Genomic DNA, 18,184 nt, shown 5'->3' on the forward strand with positions numbered 1-18,184 from the left:
GTTGTTCAATCATTCAACTTTGTTGCTCAGGAGCCATTTGATCTTTCTACCCTGTGAGATTACTGATAAAATAAGATCCAATTACACCCCTTGAATGAAATAATTATATTGAATGCACCCAGGCAGCAGAAAGTTTCCTATTTCTTCTAGTATTATTTTGCTAGGACCTTTCTGTGATTGGTGAATTAATTGGTGCATCTTGAAAGGGGAAAAAATATCATGCTTTGTTGAGGGGGAGGGTTAAATGTTGTGGGGGCGGGGAGGGTGGAAATAAGGGGTCCGGAAATAGGGAAGCACCAGGGCCCAGGATTTCTTCCCCTGGCCCTGAATTCAACTAATTGTAATTTGAACAGAAGAATGTGCAACATTCTTTGGCTGAGAGAAAGTGATCCATTTCAATGAGGCACAATCCAGCCACTGTTTAAACTATAGGTTTATACATCAATAGGAACACTGCTTTAAACATGCCATTTTGTGACAATGATTAAAATTCTGCGCAGTACAATACTTTTAGTTTCTACTCTCTGTCACAAGATTATATTGTCAGCTTCTGAAACAAGCTGCCAACTTTTACAAAAAATTGGAACTTTATTAATCTGAGCAGGAATTGTCAATTAGAAGACAAGGATTTGGCTTTAATGCAAACTGTGCTACTGCTGCTATTATTTTTGGTTTCGGAAAATTGTGACAAACTTTGTATTTATCAAGATGGAGATGTCAGTGTTGGAAGTTTTACACCCTGGAGTGCTCTGCTTGATTGCTTTGGTGAACCTTTGGCATCTCCAAAAGCATGCATACTTAAGTAATTTATGACTTCTTAACAAAACTATGATCACAGTTATCTAGTTTCTACTCAACTGTAGCTAATGGTACTTTGATTCTATTCCCATAAACTTAAAAGGTTTGCAGGGTTTAGTGTTCACAGGCTGCATCAGAGGGCTGACTCTGTCAGCTGCAGTTTAGTTGATAGCACTCTTGCCTCTGAGTCAGAAGGTTGTGTGTTCAAGTCTCACTCCAGAGATTTAAAAATCCAAGCCTAAGCAAAAAATCTAGGGCTGGCACCCAAGTGTAGTGCTAAGGGAATGCTGGATTGCCAAAGTGACATCTTTTGGGTCAGATGTTAAATAGGTGTCCCATTTTCTCTATCAGGTAGAAATAAAAGGTCCCATGGTACTATTTTGAAGATGAATGGAAAGTTATTCCCATCTCCTGGACAATATTTATCCCTCAATCAATAAAACAGATTATTTGGTCATTATCACGTTGCTGTTTGTGGGAGCTTGCAATGCACAAATTGGCTTTGCATTTCCTTTATTACAAGGGATTACATTCGAAAAGTACCTCATTGGCTATAAAGCGCTTTGGGACATACAAACATGCGAAATAGGAGCAGAAGTAGACCATTTAGCCCCATGAGCCTGCTCAGCCATTCAGTGATCATGGCTGATTTGTTTGTGTTTTGAATTCCACATTCCCATCTACCCCCAATAACCTTTGATTCTCTTGCCTAACAAGAATCTATATACCTCTGCCTTAAAAATATTCAATGACCCCATTTCCACTGCCTTCTGAGGCAAAGTTGCAAAATCCTCTGACAGAAAAAAATTGTCATCTCTGTCTTAAAAGGACAACCTCTGATTTTAAAGTGCCCCCTAGTTCTGGACTCACGCACAAGAGGTAGCATCCTTTCAACATCCATCTTGTTAATACCATTCAGGATCTTATATACTTCAATCAAGTTACCCTTCACTCTTCAAAACTCCATTGGAATTAAGCCCAGTCTGTCTAACCTTTCCTTGTAAGATAACCACTCATTTCAGGTATCAATCTAGTAAACCTCCTCTGAACCACCTCCAATGCATTTTTTATTCATTCATGGGATGTGAGCTCCATTGGCTCTACCAGCATTTATTGCCCATCCCTAGTTCCCTTGAAAAGGTGGTGGTGAGCTGTCTTCTTGAACTGCTGCAGTCCATGTGTTGTAGGTACATGCACAATGCTGTTAGGGAGGGAGTTCCAGGATTTTGACCAAGCGACAGTGAAGGAACAGTGATATATTTGCAAATCAGGATGGTGAGGGACTTGGTGGGGAACTGCAGGTGATGGTGTTCCCATCTATCTGCTGCCCTTGTCCTTCTAGATGGTAGTGGTTGTGGGTTTGGAAGGTGCTGTCTAAGAAGGCTTGTTAAGTTCCTACAGTGCATCTTGTAGATGGTACATACTGCCGCTACCATGTGTCGATGGTGGATAGAGTGAATGTTTGTGGATGTGGTGCCAGTCAAGCGGGCTGCTTCGTCCTGGATGTTGTCAAGCTTCTTGAGTATTGTGGGTGCTGCACTCATCTAGGCAAATGGGGGGGTATTCCATCACACTCCTGACTTGTGCCTTGTAGATGGTGGACAGAGAGTCTGGAGGTTAGTTGCTCACCGCATGATTCCTTGCCTCTGACCTGTTTTTGTAGCCACAGTATTTACTTGTCTAGTCCAGTTCAGTTTCTGGTCAGTGGTAATCCCCAGGATGTTGAGATTGGGGATTCAATGATGGTAATACCATTGAACAGCAAGGAGTGATGGTTGGATTCCCTCTTGTTGGAGATGGTCATTGCCTGGTACTTGTATGGCACGAATGTTGCTTGCCACTTGTGGACCCAAGCCTGGATATTGCCAGGCCTTGCTACATTTGGACATGGATTGCTTCAGTGTCTGGGGAGTCACGAATGGTGCTGAACATTGTGCAATCATCAGCGAACATCCCCAGTTCTGACCTTATGATGGAAGGAAGGTCATTGATAAAGCAGCTGAAGATGGTTGGGCCTAGGACACTACCCTGAGGAACTCCTGCAGTGATGTCCTGGAGCTGAGATGAGTGACCTCCAACAACCATAACCATCTTCCTTTGTACTAGGTATGACTCCAACCAGTGGAGAGTTTTCACCCTGATTCCTACTGAATCCAGTTTTGCTACGGTTCCTTGATGCCACACCCTGTCAAATGCTGCCTTGATGTCAAGGGCAGTTACTTTCACCTCAACTCAGGAGTTCTGCTCTTTTGTCCATGTTTGAACCAAGGCTGTAAAGAGGTCAGGAACTTAGTGGCCCTGGTGGAACCCAAACTGGGCATCAGTGAGCAGGTTATTGCTAAGCAAGTGCTGTTTGGTAGCATTGATGATGACTCCTTCCATTACTTTACTGATGATCAAGAGTAGACTGATGGGGTGGTAATTGGCTGGGTTGGATTTGTCCTGCTTTTTGTGCAGAGGACATACTTGGGCAATTTTCCACATAGCCAGGTAGATGCCAGTGTTTTAGTTGTACTGCAACAGCTTGGCTAGAGGTGTGGCAAGTTCTGGGGCACAAGTCTTCAGTACAATTGCTGGAATATGGTCAGGGCCCATAGCCTTTGTACTATCCAGTGCCTTCAGCCATTTCTTGATATCATGTGGAGATCTCAAGTTTGTAAAAGGCACTATATAAATGCAAGCCTTTCTTCCTTTATTCATGCAAGATAGTGGAATGTTGAAAGTTTTCCATTCATGCATTTTTAAAAAATACAGGCCTAGTAATTTAATTGTATAAAAGGCACTGGAGGGGTAGGGGTGTGACCAGGTGCAATCATGCCTAAAAAGGCCAGTTAGTAGTGTCACAGTAAAATTTTCTACTGGCCTCATTTGTTTGCTATAGGTGAGCCGCTGGCACCACTCACAAACCCTGAAGCAGGTTAATGCCCAAAATAAATTAAGTCCAACAAGGGAGGTAATTGAGAGGGATGGCCTAGGATAGCCCACAGTTTAACTCTCCTAACTTCAAATTCAGGTAATTGAAAACTTTAAATTTACCTGTTAGGTGGCAGCCTTTCTAAGAACCACTAGTTTGGCTTCTGAATGCCTCTGAAGACTGAGAACGTGGTGTACAGTTTAGTTGAGGCCACTCATGAACAATGGGCATTATCCCCTTTGTATATGCAAATTAGTGGTCTAATGCCAATTATAGACAGGCGCCCTGAACACTTATCAACATGGCATGTGGTGCACTTCCATTGCACACTGAGCATGTGCATGCTCCACCAAATGTTTTGGCTATAGTTTCTTCATGTCCCTCTCCGATCTCATGAGTATTTTCTTCTGTTTAGATAACTGTATCGTTTGTGTTTAATCATCTAATTACATTTTTGGCTTTGATATCTCCTGTATTGCTAGAGTTGCTTCCAAAAAGCTCAGCTTTCCCTTTCTTATCAATCATTTTCTACTTAACATTTCTAATTCTCAACAAAGTCAAACTCTGTCCAGCAACAAAAGTTCCCAGTCTGAACTCACAATAAGCTTTTCTTTGTCTCTCTGTCATTCCAGGACAGTGTTGAAGAGAAAGATTAGCATTTGACATCCAATCCCTCTATCGCCTTCAGAATCTGGCCTCTGTCACATTTAAACAGTTCCTTGCTTTTCTTTATTTTATTGATACTACAGTAGTCAATCCTTTTTGTATCTTCCTCTCCTGTTCCTTTAACAGCTCCAATTGTATCTTTATGCATTTACTGCCACCTTTATTGTCATTTTGCTGAAGTCAAAGCTTATTGCACATAAACCACAATGCTGTGTTTCTGCTCACCTCCTTTAGCCATTCCTTCCTAATACAATCTTCAGGATTTTAAAATTCAAGCATAATTATTACTATCATCTTGTATGCTACCTTCAACCTTTGTAGTGCATTTACTATCTTCTTATTTTGTCTTATGTTATTAAGCATTCGTTGACATTCTCTTGCTCTGCGTTTTTGCATCTGTCACTTGGATATCAGATAGAGACTAATGAATATGAATAAATATATACAAGCAAATAATAAATCATACACAGAACACACTTAGCTCAGGGTCGCATTAACAGAAAAACTGTATTATGCCTCAGCAATGTGAACCCCTGCTGCACTAGCGTGATGTTTCCATATTCTACAAAAGCCAAATTTATGGGCACTGAAATAAATGTCAGCTTGCCTCAGTAGTAGCATTGTCACTGGAGTTAGAAGGTTGAGGATTAAAGCTTCATTCAAGGTGTGACACTTGAACCCACAATCTCTTGAATCTTAGGACTAAATATTATGCAGCAAAAATGGGCCTATACCGTGCCCATGCAGACATATTATTAGATGTGATAACATCTGGTTGCATTCTCAACGTCATCATGCTGGAACATGATAATATGTGAGGTGGGTGGCTCTAGAATTGGGGAGCCCAATTCTTTATAATTGGGTAGTTAAGCTTATTAAAGTTGCAATTGATTGCAATATTACATGTTGGGAACTATAATATGGCTAGAGAGTGTGAAGCACACCAGGTGGGGAACTCGTATTTCGCAATTAATTATTGTAAGGGCATGTTTAAAGGCAGCAACTGGGTCCTTTGTTTGACCTCAGTAATTCAGGGTGCTGTGAGTGCTCTTATCATTCGCTAATGGAAGGTGTGGTTCCAGGGTATACCTGTGCTGTTTTGACATTTGAATGAGCCTGCAGAAATGTGCAGTTATTGCCTCATCTGCACCTTAGCCTGTTTGATTTCAAGAAAATGGGGACAGTGCTCTCTGTGGGAGATGTATCGTCCGGTGAGGGGGAAGAGGAGGAGGAGAAGGAAATTCAGAAGGAGAGGGAGAAAGCCAAGTGGCCAGGGGCAGGATGCAGTGGAGGTGCATGAGGGTGGCAGTGAGTACATGATGAAGGCAGGATGCTGCAACCACAGAGGCACAGAACAAGCACTTATGCTGCCAATCGAGTATATAGGCAGAGAATGAGACTCGGGCTCTCCAGAGCCAAGAACATAAGAAATAGAAGCAGGAGTAGGCCATTCACCCCTCAAGCCTGTGCTGCCATTCAATAAGATCATGGCTGATCTGCCCCAGGCCTCAACTCCTCTTTTGTGCCAGCTCCTCATAGCCCTCAACGTCCCAATATTTCAAAACTCTATCTATTTCCTCTTTAAATACTGACCTAGCCTCCACAACTCTCTGGGGTAGGGAATTCCAAATATTCACTGCCTTCTGAGAGATGAAATTCCTTTGCATCTCAGTTTTAAATGATTGTCCCCTTATTCTGTAACAATATCCCCTAGTCTGAGATTTCCCCCACTAATGGAAACATCTTCTCAACATCTATCCTGTCAAGCCCCCTCAGAATCTTGTATGTTTCAATAAGATCACCCCTCTTTCTTCTAAACTCTAATGAATAACAGCCTAACCTGTTTAGCTGTTTTTGATAAGTCAACCCCTTCATCTCAGGAATCAGCCTAGTGAATCGCTTTTGAACTGTCTCCAATGCTAGTATATCCTTTCTTAAATACAGGGACCAAAACTATGCATAGTACTCCAGGTGCGGCTTCACCAACACCCTGTACAGTTGTAACAAGACTTTCCTATTTTTAAACTTCAACCCCTAGCAATACAGGCCAAAGTTCCATTTGTCTTCTTAATTACTTGCTGCACCTGCATGCTAACTTTTTGTGTTTCATGCACAAGAACACCCAGAATCCTCCGTGCTGCACCTTTTTGGAGTCTCTCTCCATTTAAGTAATAGTTCTTTTTATTCATTCATGGGATGTGGGCTTCATTGGCGGGGCCTGCATTTATTGCCCATCCTTAGTTGCCTTTGAGAAGGTGGTGGTGAGCTGCCTACTTGAACCGCTGCAGTCCATGTGGTGTAGGTACACCCACAGTGCTGTTAGGAAGGCTGTTCCAGGTCTTTGATCCAGCGACAGTGAAGGAACGACAATATATTTCCAAGCCAGGATGGTGAGTGGCTTGGAGGAGAACTTGCAGGTGGTGGTGTTCCTACCTATCTGCTGCCCTTGTCCTTCTAGATGGTAGTGGTTGTGGGTTTGGAAGGTGCTGTCAAAGAAGCCTTGGTGAATTCCTGCAGTACATCTTGTAGATGGTACACACTGCTGCTACTGTGTGTCGGTGGTGGAGAGAGTGAATGTTTATGGATGTGATGCGTAATGTTTGTGGATGTGTAATGTTTGTGGAATAGTCTGCCTTTTGATTCTTCCTGCCAAAGCGCATGACCTCACATTTTCCTGCATTAAACTACATCTGACAAGTTTTTGCCCGCTCACTCAACCTATCTATATCCCCTAGCAGATTCCTTATGCCCTCATCACAGCATGCCCTCCCACTTATTTTTGTATTATTAGCAAATTTGGATACATTACACTCTGCCCCTTCCTCCAAGTCATTAATATAAATAGTAAATAATTGAGGCCCTAGGACTGATCCTTGTGGCACTCTGCTAGTTACTTCTTTCCAACCTGAAAGAGATCCATTAATCCTGACTTTTATGTGGCACCTTATTGAATGCCTTCTGGAAATCCAAATACACTACACCTACCAGTTCCCCTTTATCAATTCTGTTGTAATATTCTCAAAGAACTCTAGCAAATTTGTCAAACACAATTTCCCTTTCACAAAACCATGTTGACTTTGTTTGATTGCATTAAGCTTTTCTAAGTGTCCTGCTATTTCTTCCATAATAATGGACTCTAGCATTTTCCCAATGACAGATGTTAGGCTAACTGGCCTATAGTTTTCTGCTTTTTGTCTCCCTCCCTTCTTGAACAAGGGTGTCACTTTAGCAGTTTTCCAATCTGCTGGGATCCTCCCAGAATCCAGTGAGTTCTGGAATATTTCGACCTATGCGTCCACCACCTCCGCAGCCACTTTCTGTGAGGTGCTGGGGGAGGAGATAGCTTCCAAGTGCATGACTGGACACCCAATGCCAGTAGCCATCAAGGTCACTGTGACACTGAATTTCTTTGCCATTGATCCTTTCAGGCTGTCAGTGGAGATTTCAGTGGCATTAAGTAGTCTGCTGCCCACCACTGCATTAAGGTCTTTACCGATGCAATGTTCCAAAGGGTGGGTCAGTACATTGCATTTTCCATGGTCTGCCACAGTCAACATGAATAAGCCAGAGGCTTTGCAATGGTGGCAGGTTTCCCCAGGGTTCAGGGAGAAGTAGACTGCACTCATGTAACCATAAAGGCTCCAACAGGCCAGCCCTGTACATTTATACACAGGAAGTGCTATCACTCTTTAAATGTCCAGTTTGTATGTGATCACCATAGAAGAATTATGCAGGTGTGGATTCTGTACCTGGACAGCAGCCATTACTCCTATATTCTCTGGAACTCCCAGGTGCCAGACATGTTTAATGGACTTGATGCCCTGGATGGTTGTCTTCTGGGTGACAAGGGACACCCTTTAAAGAAATGGCTCATGATGCCAGTGAGGGCCCCGAGAACAGATGCAGAGAGGAACTATAACGACAGCCATGGGACCACTGGGGCCATCGTCAAACAGACAATAAGGCTGCTATAGATGAGGTTTCAATGTCTGGGTAGATCAGGAGGAGCACTGCTGTACGCTCCATCCAGAGTATCATTGATGGTCATTGTGTGCTGCACTCTGCACAACCTCGCAATTCAGAGAGAGGTTGCCCTGGAGAAAGACGAAGCTCAAGGTAATGGGCATTCCTCTGATGATGAGGTTAATGAGGTGGGGAGGGAACACCCCAATGGAGAGGTACAGGGGCCTGCACAGGAGGACATGGATGGCTGTGGGACACTGGAGGCCTTAATAAGACAGAGGTTCCTGTAGGTCAGGCATTCTTGACCTCTCAGATGCGTGCATTGCCTGTGTTTCAACATGAATCCAACTACACAGCAATCTCTTTGAGAGAGTCCTGTCAGTATTCACCTTCTCACTCCCTTAGGCATTGTTGCATCTTGACCAATGTTCAGACTACTGAAAATGCGTGAAACTTTTTTCCTGTCATTTCATAAATAGATGTTTTATTAACAAATAGCCAAATACAAGAACAAATGTATTCATGAACACATGAACAAAATGCACCAATGTGACTGTGGACTTTTCTTAATTCTTTTCCGTGCACTGCAGCCTAGTGCTCTCCCAACGCTTGCTGCTGCACTGGTGAGAGGCTGCTGATCTGCTTGTCCCCTTACCCTGGATGACTTTGGCAGGCGTCCTCTGTGTGACTGAAGCCTTGAGAGTCCTGCTGCGTTAGTCATCTCCTGCTGAGTAGCAGTAGGATCTTCTGTCACCTTGGCAATCGAGGTGGACTGTGCTAATAGCAGAGGGGCGAAGGCGAGGCTGCCCCCATCAGAAGTGCCCTGAGAGATGCTTCCAGATGGCAGCAGCTGCTGCTCAACCTCTACCATGATGACTGATAGGGCCTCCCTGCCTTCCTGTGAGGTACCAGATGCTGGTTCAGTGTCCAGGCTCCCAGTCTATCTGTCACCCTGGCTCAGGGCCCAGAGCACAGAGCCAGGGCAATCAAGTGCAGGTCAGAGTGCATACCCATGATATCTTCTGCAATATGGTGGGTTTGCCCCTCCAATCGCTGGTCTGTCCATGGAGAAAAGCTTGGTGCTCTAAGAATGGGTGATCATAGTGCATATGGCCTGGATGAACACCTTCACAGTCAGGACCAGAGCATGCAACCCCTCTGGTATATTTACCAAATTTCCACGCTCCTCGCACTGGACATTCAGCAACTGTCGCCTTACAGATAACTCCAGAGGCTCATCATCCAACTTGGACTCAGTCTCAGGATGACCAAGAACATTCCTGCCCGAGGCCTGCTCCACCCAAATCTCTGGCAGTTGCATGTGAAAATGTGAACTGCCCTCACAGATTGTGCTTGCACTCTTTCCACCATGGTAACCTTTGCTGAGGTGCCAGTATCTGTGCTGGTTATTGGTGCATGGAAAGGATGTGATGTTGCACCCTCCGAGGCTTTCTCTTCCTCCTTGGAGGCTAGAGTGTGTCCCTTGGGGCAGGTGAGCTCAGCAGACGATGGTTCACCTGTGGAGGAGACACAGAAGAAACGGCGGGATGTGCAAGGACACAAGATTCAACATCATTAGCAATATATGGTTTATAAGATATAACAGTTTACAAGCAGTAAACCACTTATAACATCCTCATGAGGTGTTTGTACCAGGAAGCATTCCAGCCTTTGAACGCATAAACACAAATTTACAATTCATGTAAGCATGCCAGGTATCATACCCCACCCATTTCCGAGTTCGAGGCCAGAATGTAATATTCAACCCTTACTCTAGGATGACAGACTTGTGCAGTACCGAAGGGTGTGGTGTTGTTGGAGATACCACTTTTCAGGTGAGACATTAAACTGAGCCTTGTTTACATGTTCAAAAATGGGCATAAGCACTTTTTGGAGGAAAATAACAAGTTTTTCTGGTGCCTTGTTCAACATTCATCCCTCAATCAATGCCATCAAAAATCATTTAACAACTTGCTCTTCTTGAGATTTCAATGTTTGCAAATTGGCCACAACATTTACCTATGAAACTGGTTGTGGGGCATTTTTGGGATATCCCTTAGATAGAAAGACACTATATAAATGCAAGCTTTTTCCTTCATTTAGTGAGAGCACCAGTTTACAGCTATTCAGTGTTTAAATGCTATTTTTGATCACCAGTTCTCCACGATTCTATGAGCAGTAGTTCATTTTATGGATGTTTTCGTCAGTTACGGCCATTTGGGGTATTATCAAATTTCTGATTTTTATTGCTCTTGTTGGTGGAAATATGCTCCAATATAAATTGGGCATAATGACAGCTGCTACATAAAGACCTTGGGGTGGAGTTTTGGTTTTGTTGGAATCAGAAATCCAGGAGCAAATTGTACTAAAAACTATGCAAGTTTTGAGAAGTGTTTTTCCTTTGAGTTTCTGTAAGACTCATTTCCATATCATCAAACAAAGCCTGCCATAAACTGATGCAAATAATAGTGTTTTAAAACAGTATTTTTTCAAAAGCAATTTGTTTTAAAAACATGCATTGTAATATCTAAGAGTGGTAACAGGGTACAGTTTGATTAATAGAGCCAAAAAGTAAGCATGTTTAATCACAACTTCGACCCTGTTACCTGTGAGTAACCCAATTTTAAATTACGTTAAATGATTTTAAAAATACAAACTGAATCATTTCCTAGTGATTTTGTGTACAATGTCAGTATCTTGGTCAATTAAAAACAATTTGCCTTCAAAAGCTTTTAAAGGATCCCTATTAATGTCCTTACATCCAAAACAGCCTCCTTGAATGTCCGTAAATAAGTGGAATAAGGGGAAACTAGCAATTGTTATTAATTAATCTTGGGGGCATGCCAGTATTGTGGGCTAGGCGAGCTCCTGGCATGATATATTTTAAACTAGCAAAAGATCACAGAAACTCTATTTACACTGAAAGTGATTTTTGGTTAAAATTCCAAAATCACTGTGCTGGTTACATCAATTTCAAATGAGTTAGACTAAAAGTACCAGCACAACCAAGCAGAAACGCTATCCCTCTATTCTTATGTGCCTCCAATGATTGTTCCTAGGATAATAGTCCAGCCATGTACAGTACTCAATTTTTATGAAAAATGAAGTTTTTAGAAATAAAAATCTTGACTTTACATGGGACTCAATAACAGTATGTAAATCTCTGCTTTCCAATAATTCTATATTTTAGGCAGAAATAGATTCATTCACATCAAACCAGATGTAAATTTGCTGCTGTTTATGCAGGGAAATTGTGCCAAGAGTCCTGACTGAAGCAGGAACATTTAAAGGGAGAGATAGCTGCTGCCCAATAGTGAGTAGATCTGCTTGAGTGAGCCACATTTTGAAAAGATCTGGAGGGCTATTGGAGTTGACTTGGCAGAATGGTTTACAACTGTGACTTGTGTTTAAGAGGCAGGTCATACAGGCTCATATTTGATTTTCCAGTTGTCTTGTTCAATATGTCTCAATGAAGCAAAGGTCAACACCTAGCTTTACAGTTATGTCATAATCATTTTTCCCATTTCCTTTTCAGATTCACAATGTAATCTTTTCGGTTAAAAGAGCTATTTAGAGATTTGCTTTGATATCTAGCAGTGTAAAATTTTAATAATAATATGAACAAAATATTCTGTTTCTTTTCCAGGTTTATAATGGCTGAACTCCTCCAGACTGAAAAAGCATACGTTAGAGATTTACATGAATGTCTTGAGGTGTGCAATCCACTTTTTTTCTCCTAGAGACTGTCTAATATATGTTTAATCCTGTAGTGATAACTTTTGCTCAAGTTGGCATCAAGTTTATCATCAAGTAACATTTTAATGTGCTCTGAGTTGAATGTATAGAATGCAATTCTATTTCATGGCAATGCACAATTGACAATATAATCCAATGAGATTCCAGCTGAACAGTGGGAGGGTGTGATGCATGACAGATGCTGTGTAGGTTTCACTCTGTAAGAAGTAAAGCTCCATAGCAATGTCAAACTCAGTTTAAAAAAACGCTTATAGGAGGAGTAATTGAATCCCTGGACTTCTTAAGCAACTCGCAAACATATGAGGAATTGATTTAAATCTTTTGAGAAAGTGGTCCCATGTGCAAAGTTCTCCCATGAAACTAGAATCTGATTTGGAGCCAGGCAGTAATAACTCGCTCATCAATGATGATGAGTGGATCCAAAACATTGGTAACTAGTTACTGTCCCTCTAAATCAGTCGTACTCATTCATTTCTTGATTCCTTGATAAACCATTTTATGAATTACATTGTCAAAGAATGCACTAATATAATTATTAATATGCAAAGAAAATAAATTGAGTCAAATTCCTTGAAAGACTAGCCCATTTTAAGTGTTGATAATCCAGCTATAAACTACAGATATGTATTTTATACAAGATAGACATATTGCTGCAAGACTGACTGTATACCAATACTCAGACCTATACAAATGCACAGCCTGCCAATGAATGTTTCCCCACTCAGTCTGTACAACGTGCAGAATCAATTTATGCCAAAGTATTCTTTACAAACTTAGGAAAACTCTTTATTAAAGTATCCTGGTACCAGGAGATGCTATTGCTCATTTTCATCAGATGGTGGAGTGAAAATCAGAGGTAGATTTTAGAACCTACCATAGAATTCCAGCAATTCACTATTAAGCCAATACCCTGTGATACTTAAATTTATTGATTGAAAACCAGCTGAATTTAACCATCTCTTGGTTTTCTTCATTGGTGTCAACATTTTTGTTCACTGTATTTATAATTCATGTATTTTCCCTAAATAATTAATGCTTCCTAGTATTTCTTTGTAAAGTGACATCTGAAAATGGGAGCAAATTTATTAATTGAGAAAGAAAAAGACCATTTGACCAGCACCACATTCTTTTTCTACTTCATACTGTTCAATTTTTAAAAGTGCTGACAAATAACTTGAAGGAACAATTTTCTCCCACCTTTTCATAATTTATTGTTGCCCCATCTTATTAGGTTCCGCTGCTTACATGCCACAAAGCATCATTCGAATGGAATGCAAAGCAGACAAACTACATTCTGGTTTCCGTCTGCTGACTTTGAACATGGTGATGCAGGATGACCTCCTCTCCACTTTTTCTTTGCTGCCTCAGGGAAATCTTTCTCAGATGGGTCAGCTGAATTTGGGGACTGCTTTTTAAGGTTCAAAAAAAGAAACTGTATACAAACATAGAACATTGCAGCATTTGACTGCACCAATGTGCCTCCATAATATTCTTACTATATTACCCAAGTGAAAGGGTTCTTGATATATGACTGCAAGCAGCTCTTTTTGCACAGATTTTAAAACGTTAAAGACTTGTGCAAGAAATTTGTGTATTCCGATGAAAATATGAACTGAACATGTGTTAAAAATAATAACGTTCAGTCAAAAGACACTGCAGTGAAGTGTCATTTACACACACACAAGTGATTATGCTTATACTGAGAATTGTGATCTGAAAGAAGCTCACCCTGTACTTTTCCATACATTCATGGAATTTTGTTTCCATTTATTACATTTCAGACCTATTTTTGGGAAATGACCTGTGGAGTTGAAGAGATCCCATCTGGTATTATTAACAAGGAACATATTATATTTGGAAATATTCAGGAGATCTATGAATTTCATAACAAGTAAGTCCTGAATGGCACATAGAATTGGTTGTCAGGTCACCAATGGCTTTTTTTTAAAGAATGTCTTCAAATGAAGGAACCAATGAACACACCTAAACAAGTGAGCAGAGGATTGGAAGGTGGTAGAAAGCAAAAAGACAACATTTTAATAAATGTAACCTGCAGACACTTTGGATAAAATGCTGCAAATATGGGAAGAGTAGCATAGTGGTTATTTCACTGGACCAGTAAACCAGAGGCCTGAATAAATATTCCAAAGATGTGAATTCATATTATCACCGATCCAGTTTGCGAATTTGAGATCAGTTTTTTAAAAATCTCAAAATAAGGAGCTGATACAGGGAGCCCTCACTTAAAATGGTGGTTGTGTTCCTGAAAGTCACCACTGTAAGTCGAATCCCTTTCAGCGAAGCATGATTTCCCATAGGAATCAATGCTAAAGCCAGGATTAGGTTCCTGAGGACAATTTTTGCCTGGAAAAGTCAATGTAAAAATTGAAACACTGTACCATACATGTACAGCACTGTGCAGAATAATAGAAATCACTGAATATAACAGAAGTACTGTACCCCTGTATGGTAAAGAATACTTTTAAAAAGAGAGTTCCGTGGCAGTTCCTCGGATATGTACTGTACAAACAGAGAAATTGGAAAATCAAAGTTTACAGCATAGTATCTGTACTTACATTACAGTACTGCACAGTACAGCAGAGAATTATTTCAAAAAACAAAGTCCACAGAGTTCCTCAACTAGTACAGGGTTCAGTTAAAAAAAAAACAGCATGAAAATGAAGTTTACTTTCATACCTGAAAATGCAACAAAAAAAATGTTCCTTGAATGTGCACTAAGGACAAAATAGCATCAACAGAATCACAAGCCAAACTCTAAGAATCACTGGGCCTGGTTGCACGATGATGTCATCACATAAGGGGCGTGAAGATGTCATCACATTGGGGACTCAATGATTTCATCATGCTGAGAGCATGATGACATCATCACACTGCTCTCACCTGATAAAGCAGGGAACACTGTACTTTAAATGGAACCCAGACATAAAAAATAAAGACCTTCAAAACAAAACCACTTTAAAAGGGGACACTTAAAGGGACCCCCTGTATCAGTAAAAAAAGGAGCCCATTGTTATCAAAACCCAACTGGTTCATTAACATCTTTAAAGGAAAGAAGCCTGCTTCTTCATCATCATCTTATCATCTTTGTTGTCATCATCATAGTCAATGTGGAAGAAAGATCTTCCTTGCTGCTTCCAATCATTATCTCCCTCTTTCCCCTATTTCCACATGTGACTCCAATTCCATACTAATGTAGTTGACCAGTAACTGCCCTCTAAAGCAACCAGCAAGCCACACTGTCGCAAACGATGGGTAATAAATGCCAGCTTTGCTAGAGACTCGCCAATGCTGACAATTAATTTTTAAAAAACAAAAGGAATATAAGCCATTCAATGCTCATGGGATGACACCTTATAAAATGTCACATGCACATAATGCTCAAGAACATCAAGAGACCTGAGGGATCACCCCAGTATCAGATGGCAGGCCATAGAGCTGTTAGAAATGCATTCTCCTCAAAGAGTGAGAGTGGAAAAATTGGTAAATCAGTGAAGTCTGTGATTTAATGGGCGCAGACCTAAACAATTGCCATGGCATCTCTGTGAAACAATACACCACCAGAAGTTTCCACACCCTTTTCTGTCCTAATCCCAAGGGGACTTTACTCACCATTCTTAGCTTATGCCTCCTTTCCTGCAGAACCTTCAGGGCAAAAGGGGGAAGAGGAAGTTAATGATTGGAAGCAGCAAGGAAGATCCTTCTTCCACATTGACTATGATGATGACAACAGAGAAGATAAGATGGTGATGAGGACAAGGTTAAGGATAAGCTCCTACCAAGTTTTTCTAACCCATGCCTCTTTTTGACTCCCTCTCATCACTTGCTTTTTCACGTCCACACTGCACAGAAACAAAGACCGCTTAAATAAAAGCAAAAAACTGCGGATGCTGGAAATCCAAAACAAAAATAAAAATACCTGGAAAAACTCAACAGGTCTGACAGCATCTGCGGAGAGGAACACAGTTAACGTTTCGAGTCTGTATGACTCTTCAACAGAACTAAAGAAAAATAGAAAAGAGGTGAAATATAAGCTGGTTTAAGGGGGTTGGGACAAGTAGAGCTGGATAGAGGGCCAGTGATAGGTGGAGATAGCCAAAAGATGTCATAGACAAAGGACAAAGAGGTGTTGAAGGTGGTGATATTATCTAAGGAATGTGCTAATAGGTGACATTAAGAGTAGAAAGCAGGATGAGCAAGGTACAGATAGCCCTTGTGGGGGTGGGGTGGGGGGGAAGGGATCGAAATAGGCTAAAAGGTAGAGATAAAACAATGGATGGAAATACATTTAAAAATAATGGAAATTGGTGGGAAAAGAAAAATCTATATAAATTATTGGAAAAAAGGGGGATCGGAATGTTTGTGCCAGGAGGGGGCAAGTTTAGTCAGCACCTTTTGTACAGTCTTTCACACACTGCTGGAACGCAGGCTGCTGTCTCTAGAGGCTGACCGGATCTGATAGCTTCCATGAGACCAGCTAACCCACTGATCAATGGCCACTCCCCTATAGAATAAAGATGGCAGAAGTAGTTCTATTTCGGTCTAATTGCTCCAGTGAATTGAGGGAGTTTGCTTGGAAAAAGCATCCAGTAACAGCTATTTTCATATCTCCTCTAACCAATGTCAAAATTTGAGCTGATGTGTACTATATTTAGGCAGTTTACAGTTAGGTCTATATGAAAATTCTTTAGGATTCTGAACATACTTTAAAAAAGCACTTGTGTGTAGGCTGAACTCAACATTCCAGTGCTGGAAATCTTAAACATTCCAGTGTCACTGACATGCCCCAGCACCTAGCAAATTGGTCTCGTAAGAAACTGAGCCATACAGGTCAGGAATATATGTGGGCTGATCGCCAAAATGTGCTAAATTAACCAGGCTTAGCTGGGGTGATGGAATAGGTACTGGAATTAGTCTCAACACCCTGAGCTAGGGAACAAAAATTGATTTAGATTTGTTTTCCTATCCACCCTGGTAGAAGTTTCTTTGTAGAATTGTGAAAGATTAGTATCAGTCTTGGCTGTGATCCCCCTGTGGTTAAGTTGTCTGCATACATTTGCTGCCTAGGCACATGTATGAGTAAATTAGCAAACCAGTGCAACATTTAACCCACTGATTTCTATTGCCACTTGATGCTATGGTCTATAAGTACACATGGCACAACATGATTGAATTCTTCCAACTGTCATGTGCTACTTGGAGGTAACCAGACAAGTGTAAGCCCATATATTAACAGTTGGCTTCTGTCCTAATTGTGGTTCCAGTTAACTGTTTTATTGAAAAAGTTAGCTTGTCAAGGTTTGTAGATTTCTTATATGAATGATACTTTGACCACTCACAGAACTAAATAAGCAAAAAGATTAAACACACAAGAGTACAGAACTAGAGGGACAGTGCGGTGTAATTCCTAGATAATTCAAACTGTCTATTTTTCTCAGTATCTTTCTGAAAGAACTGGAGAAGTATGAACAGCTGCCAGAAGATGTAGGTCACTGCTTTGTCACATGGGTGAGTAAATATGTTTATTATTATAAAAAAAGTTAATGATTTTAAACTTTTTCTTGTAAGAGGTCTATGTGAGAGAAATAATCCTGATTTTGATTAAGCTGATGTTGAAGGTCTGGACATTATTTCACAGAAGTCCAGCTCATATCATTGAACAACAACTTGTACTTATATATTGCTTTTAACGTATTAAAATGGCCCAAGGCATTTCACACAAATGCACAAAGCCATTTTAAGGTGATATTAGACAGATTGCCAAAAGCTTGGTCAAAGAGTTAGGTTTTTAGGAGTGTTTTAAAAGTTAAAAGAGAATTGGAGAGACAGAGAGAAATAGGGTGGGGATTCCAAGGGATTCCAGACAACTGAAGACACAGCCACTACTTGTGCAGCAGTTATAATTGGGAATCTCAGGGGATCAGAATTATATGAGCACAGATATCTCCAAGAGTTATGAGGCTGGAGGAGGTTACAAAGGTAGGGAGGGACAAAGCCATGGAGGAATTTGAAAATGAGGATGAGAATTTTAAAATTGAGGCATTCCTTAACCTGGAGCCAATGTAGTCA

The 18,184-nt window shown here is 40.9% G+C and overlaps 1 protein-coding gene across 1 annotated transcript in view; it reads left to right on the top strand.

Annotated features, from left to right (window-relative positions):
* Positions 1–18,184, top strand: part of kalrna (kalirin RhoGEF kinase a) — a 1,007,899-nt gene that overhangs the window by 643,812 nt on the left and 345,903 nt on the right. Inside the window, exons 24-26 of the mRNA XM_041200492.1 lie at positions 11,988–12,054; positions 13,879–13,988; positions 17,554–17,623. Coding sequence (XP_041056426.1) covers positions 11,988–12,054; positions 13,879–13,988; positions 17,554–17,623 — 247 coding nt within the window. The remainder of the gene's footprint in view (positions 1–11,987; positions 12,055–13,878; positions 13,989–17,553; positions 17,624–18,184) is intronic.

This window comes from Carcharodon carcharias, chromosome 12 (genome assembly GCF_017639515.1).
Source record: "Carcharodon carcharias isolate sCarCar2 chromosome 12, sCarCar2.pri, whole genome shotgun sequence".
Taxonomy (NCBI): Eukaryota; Metazoa; Chordata; class Chondrichthyes; order Lamniformes; family Lamnidae; genus Carcharodon; species Carcharodon carcharias.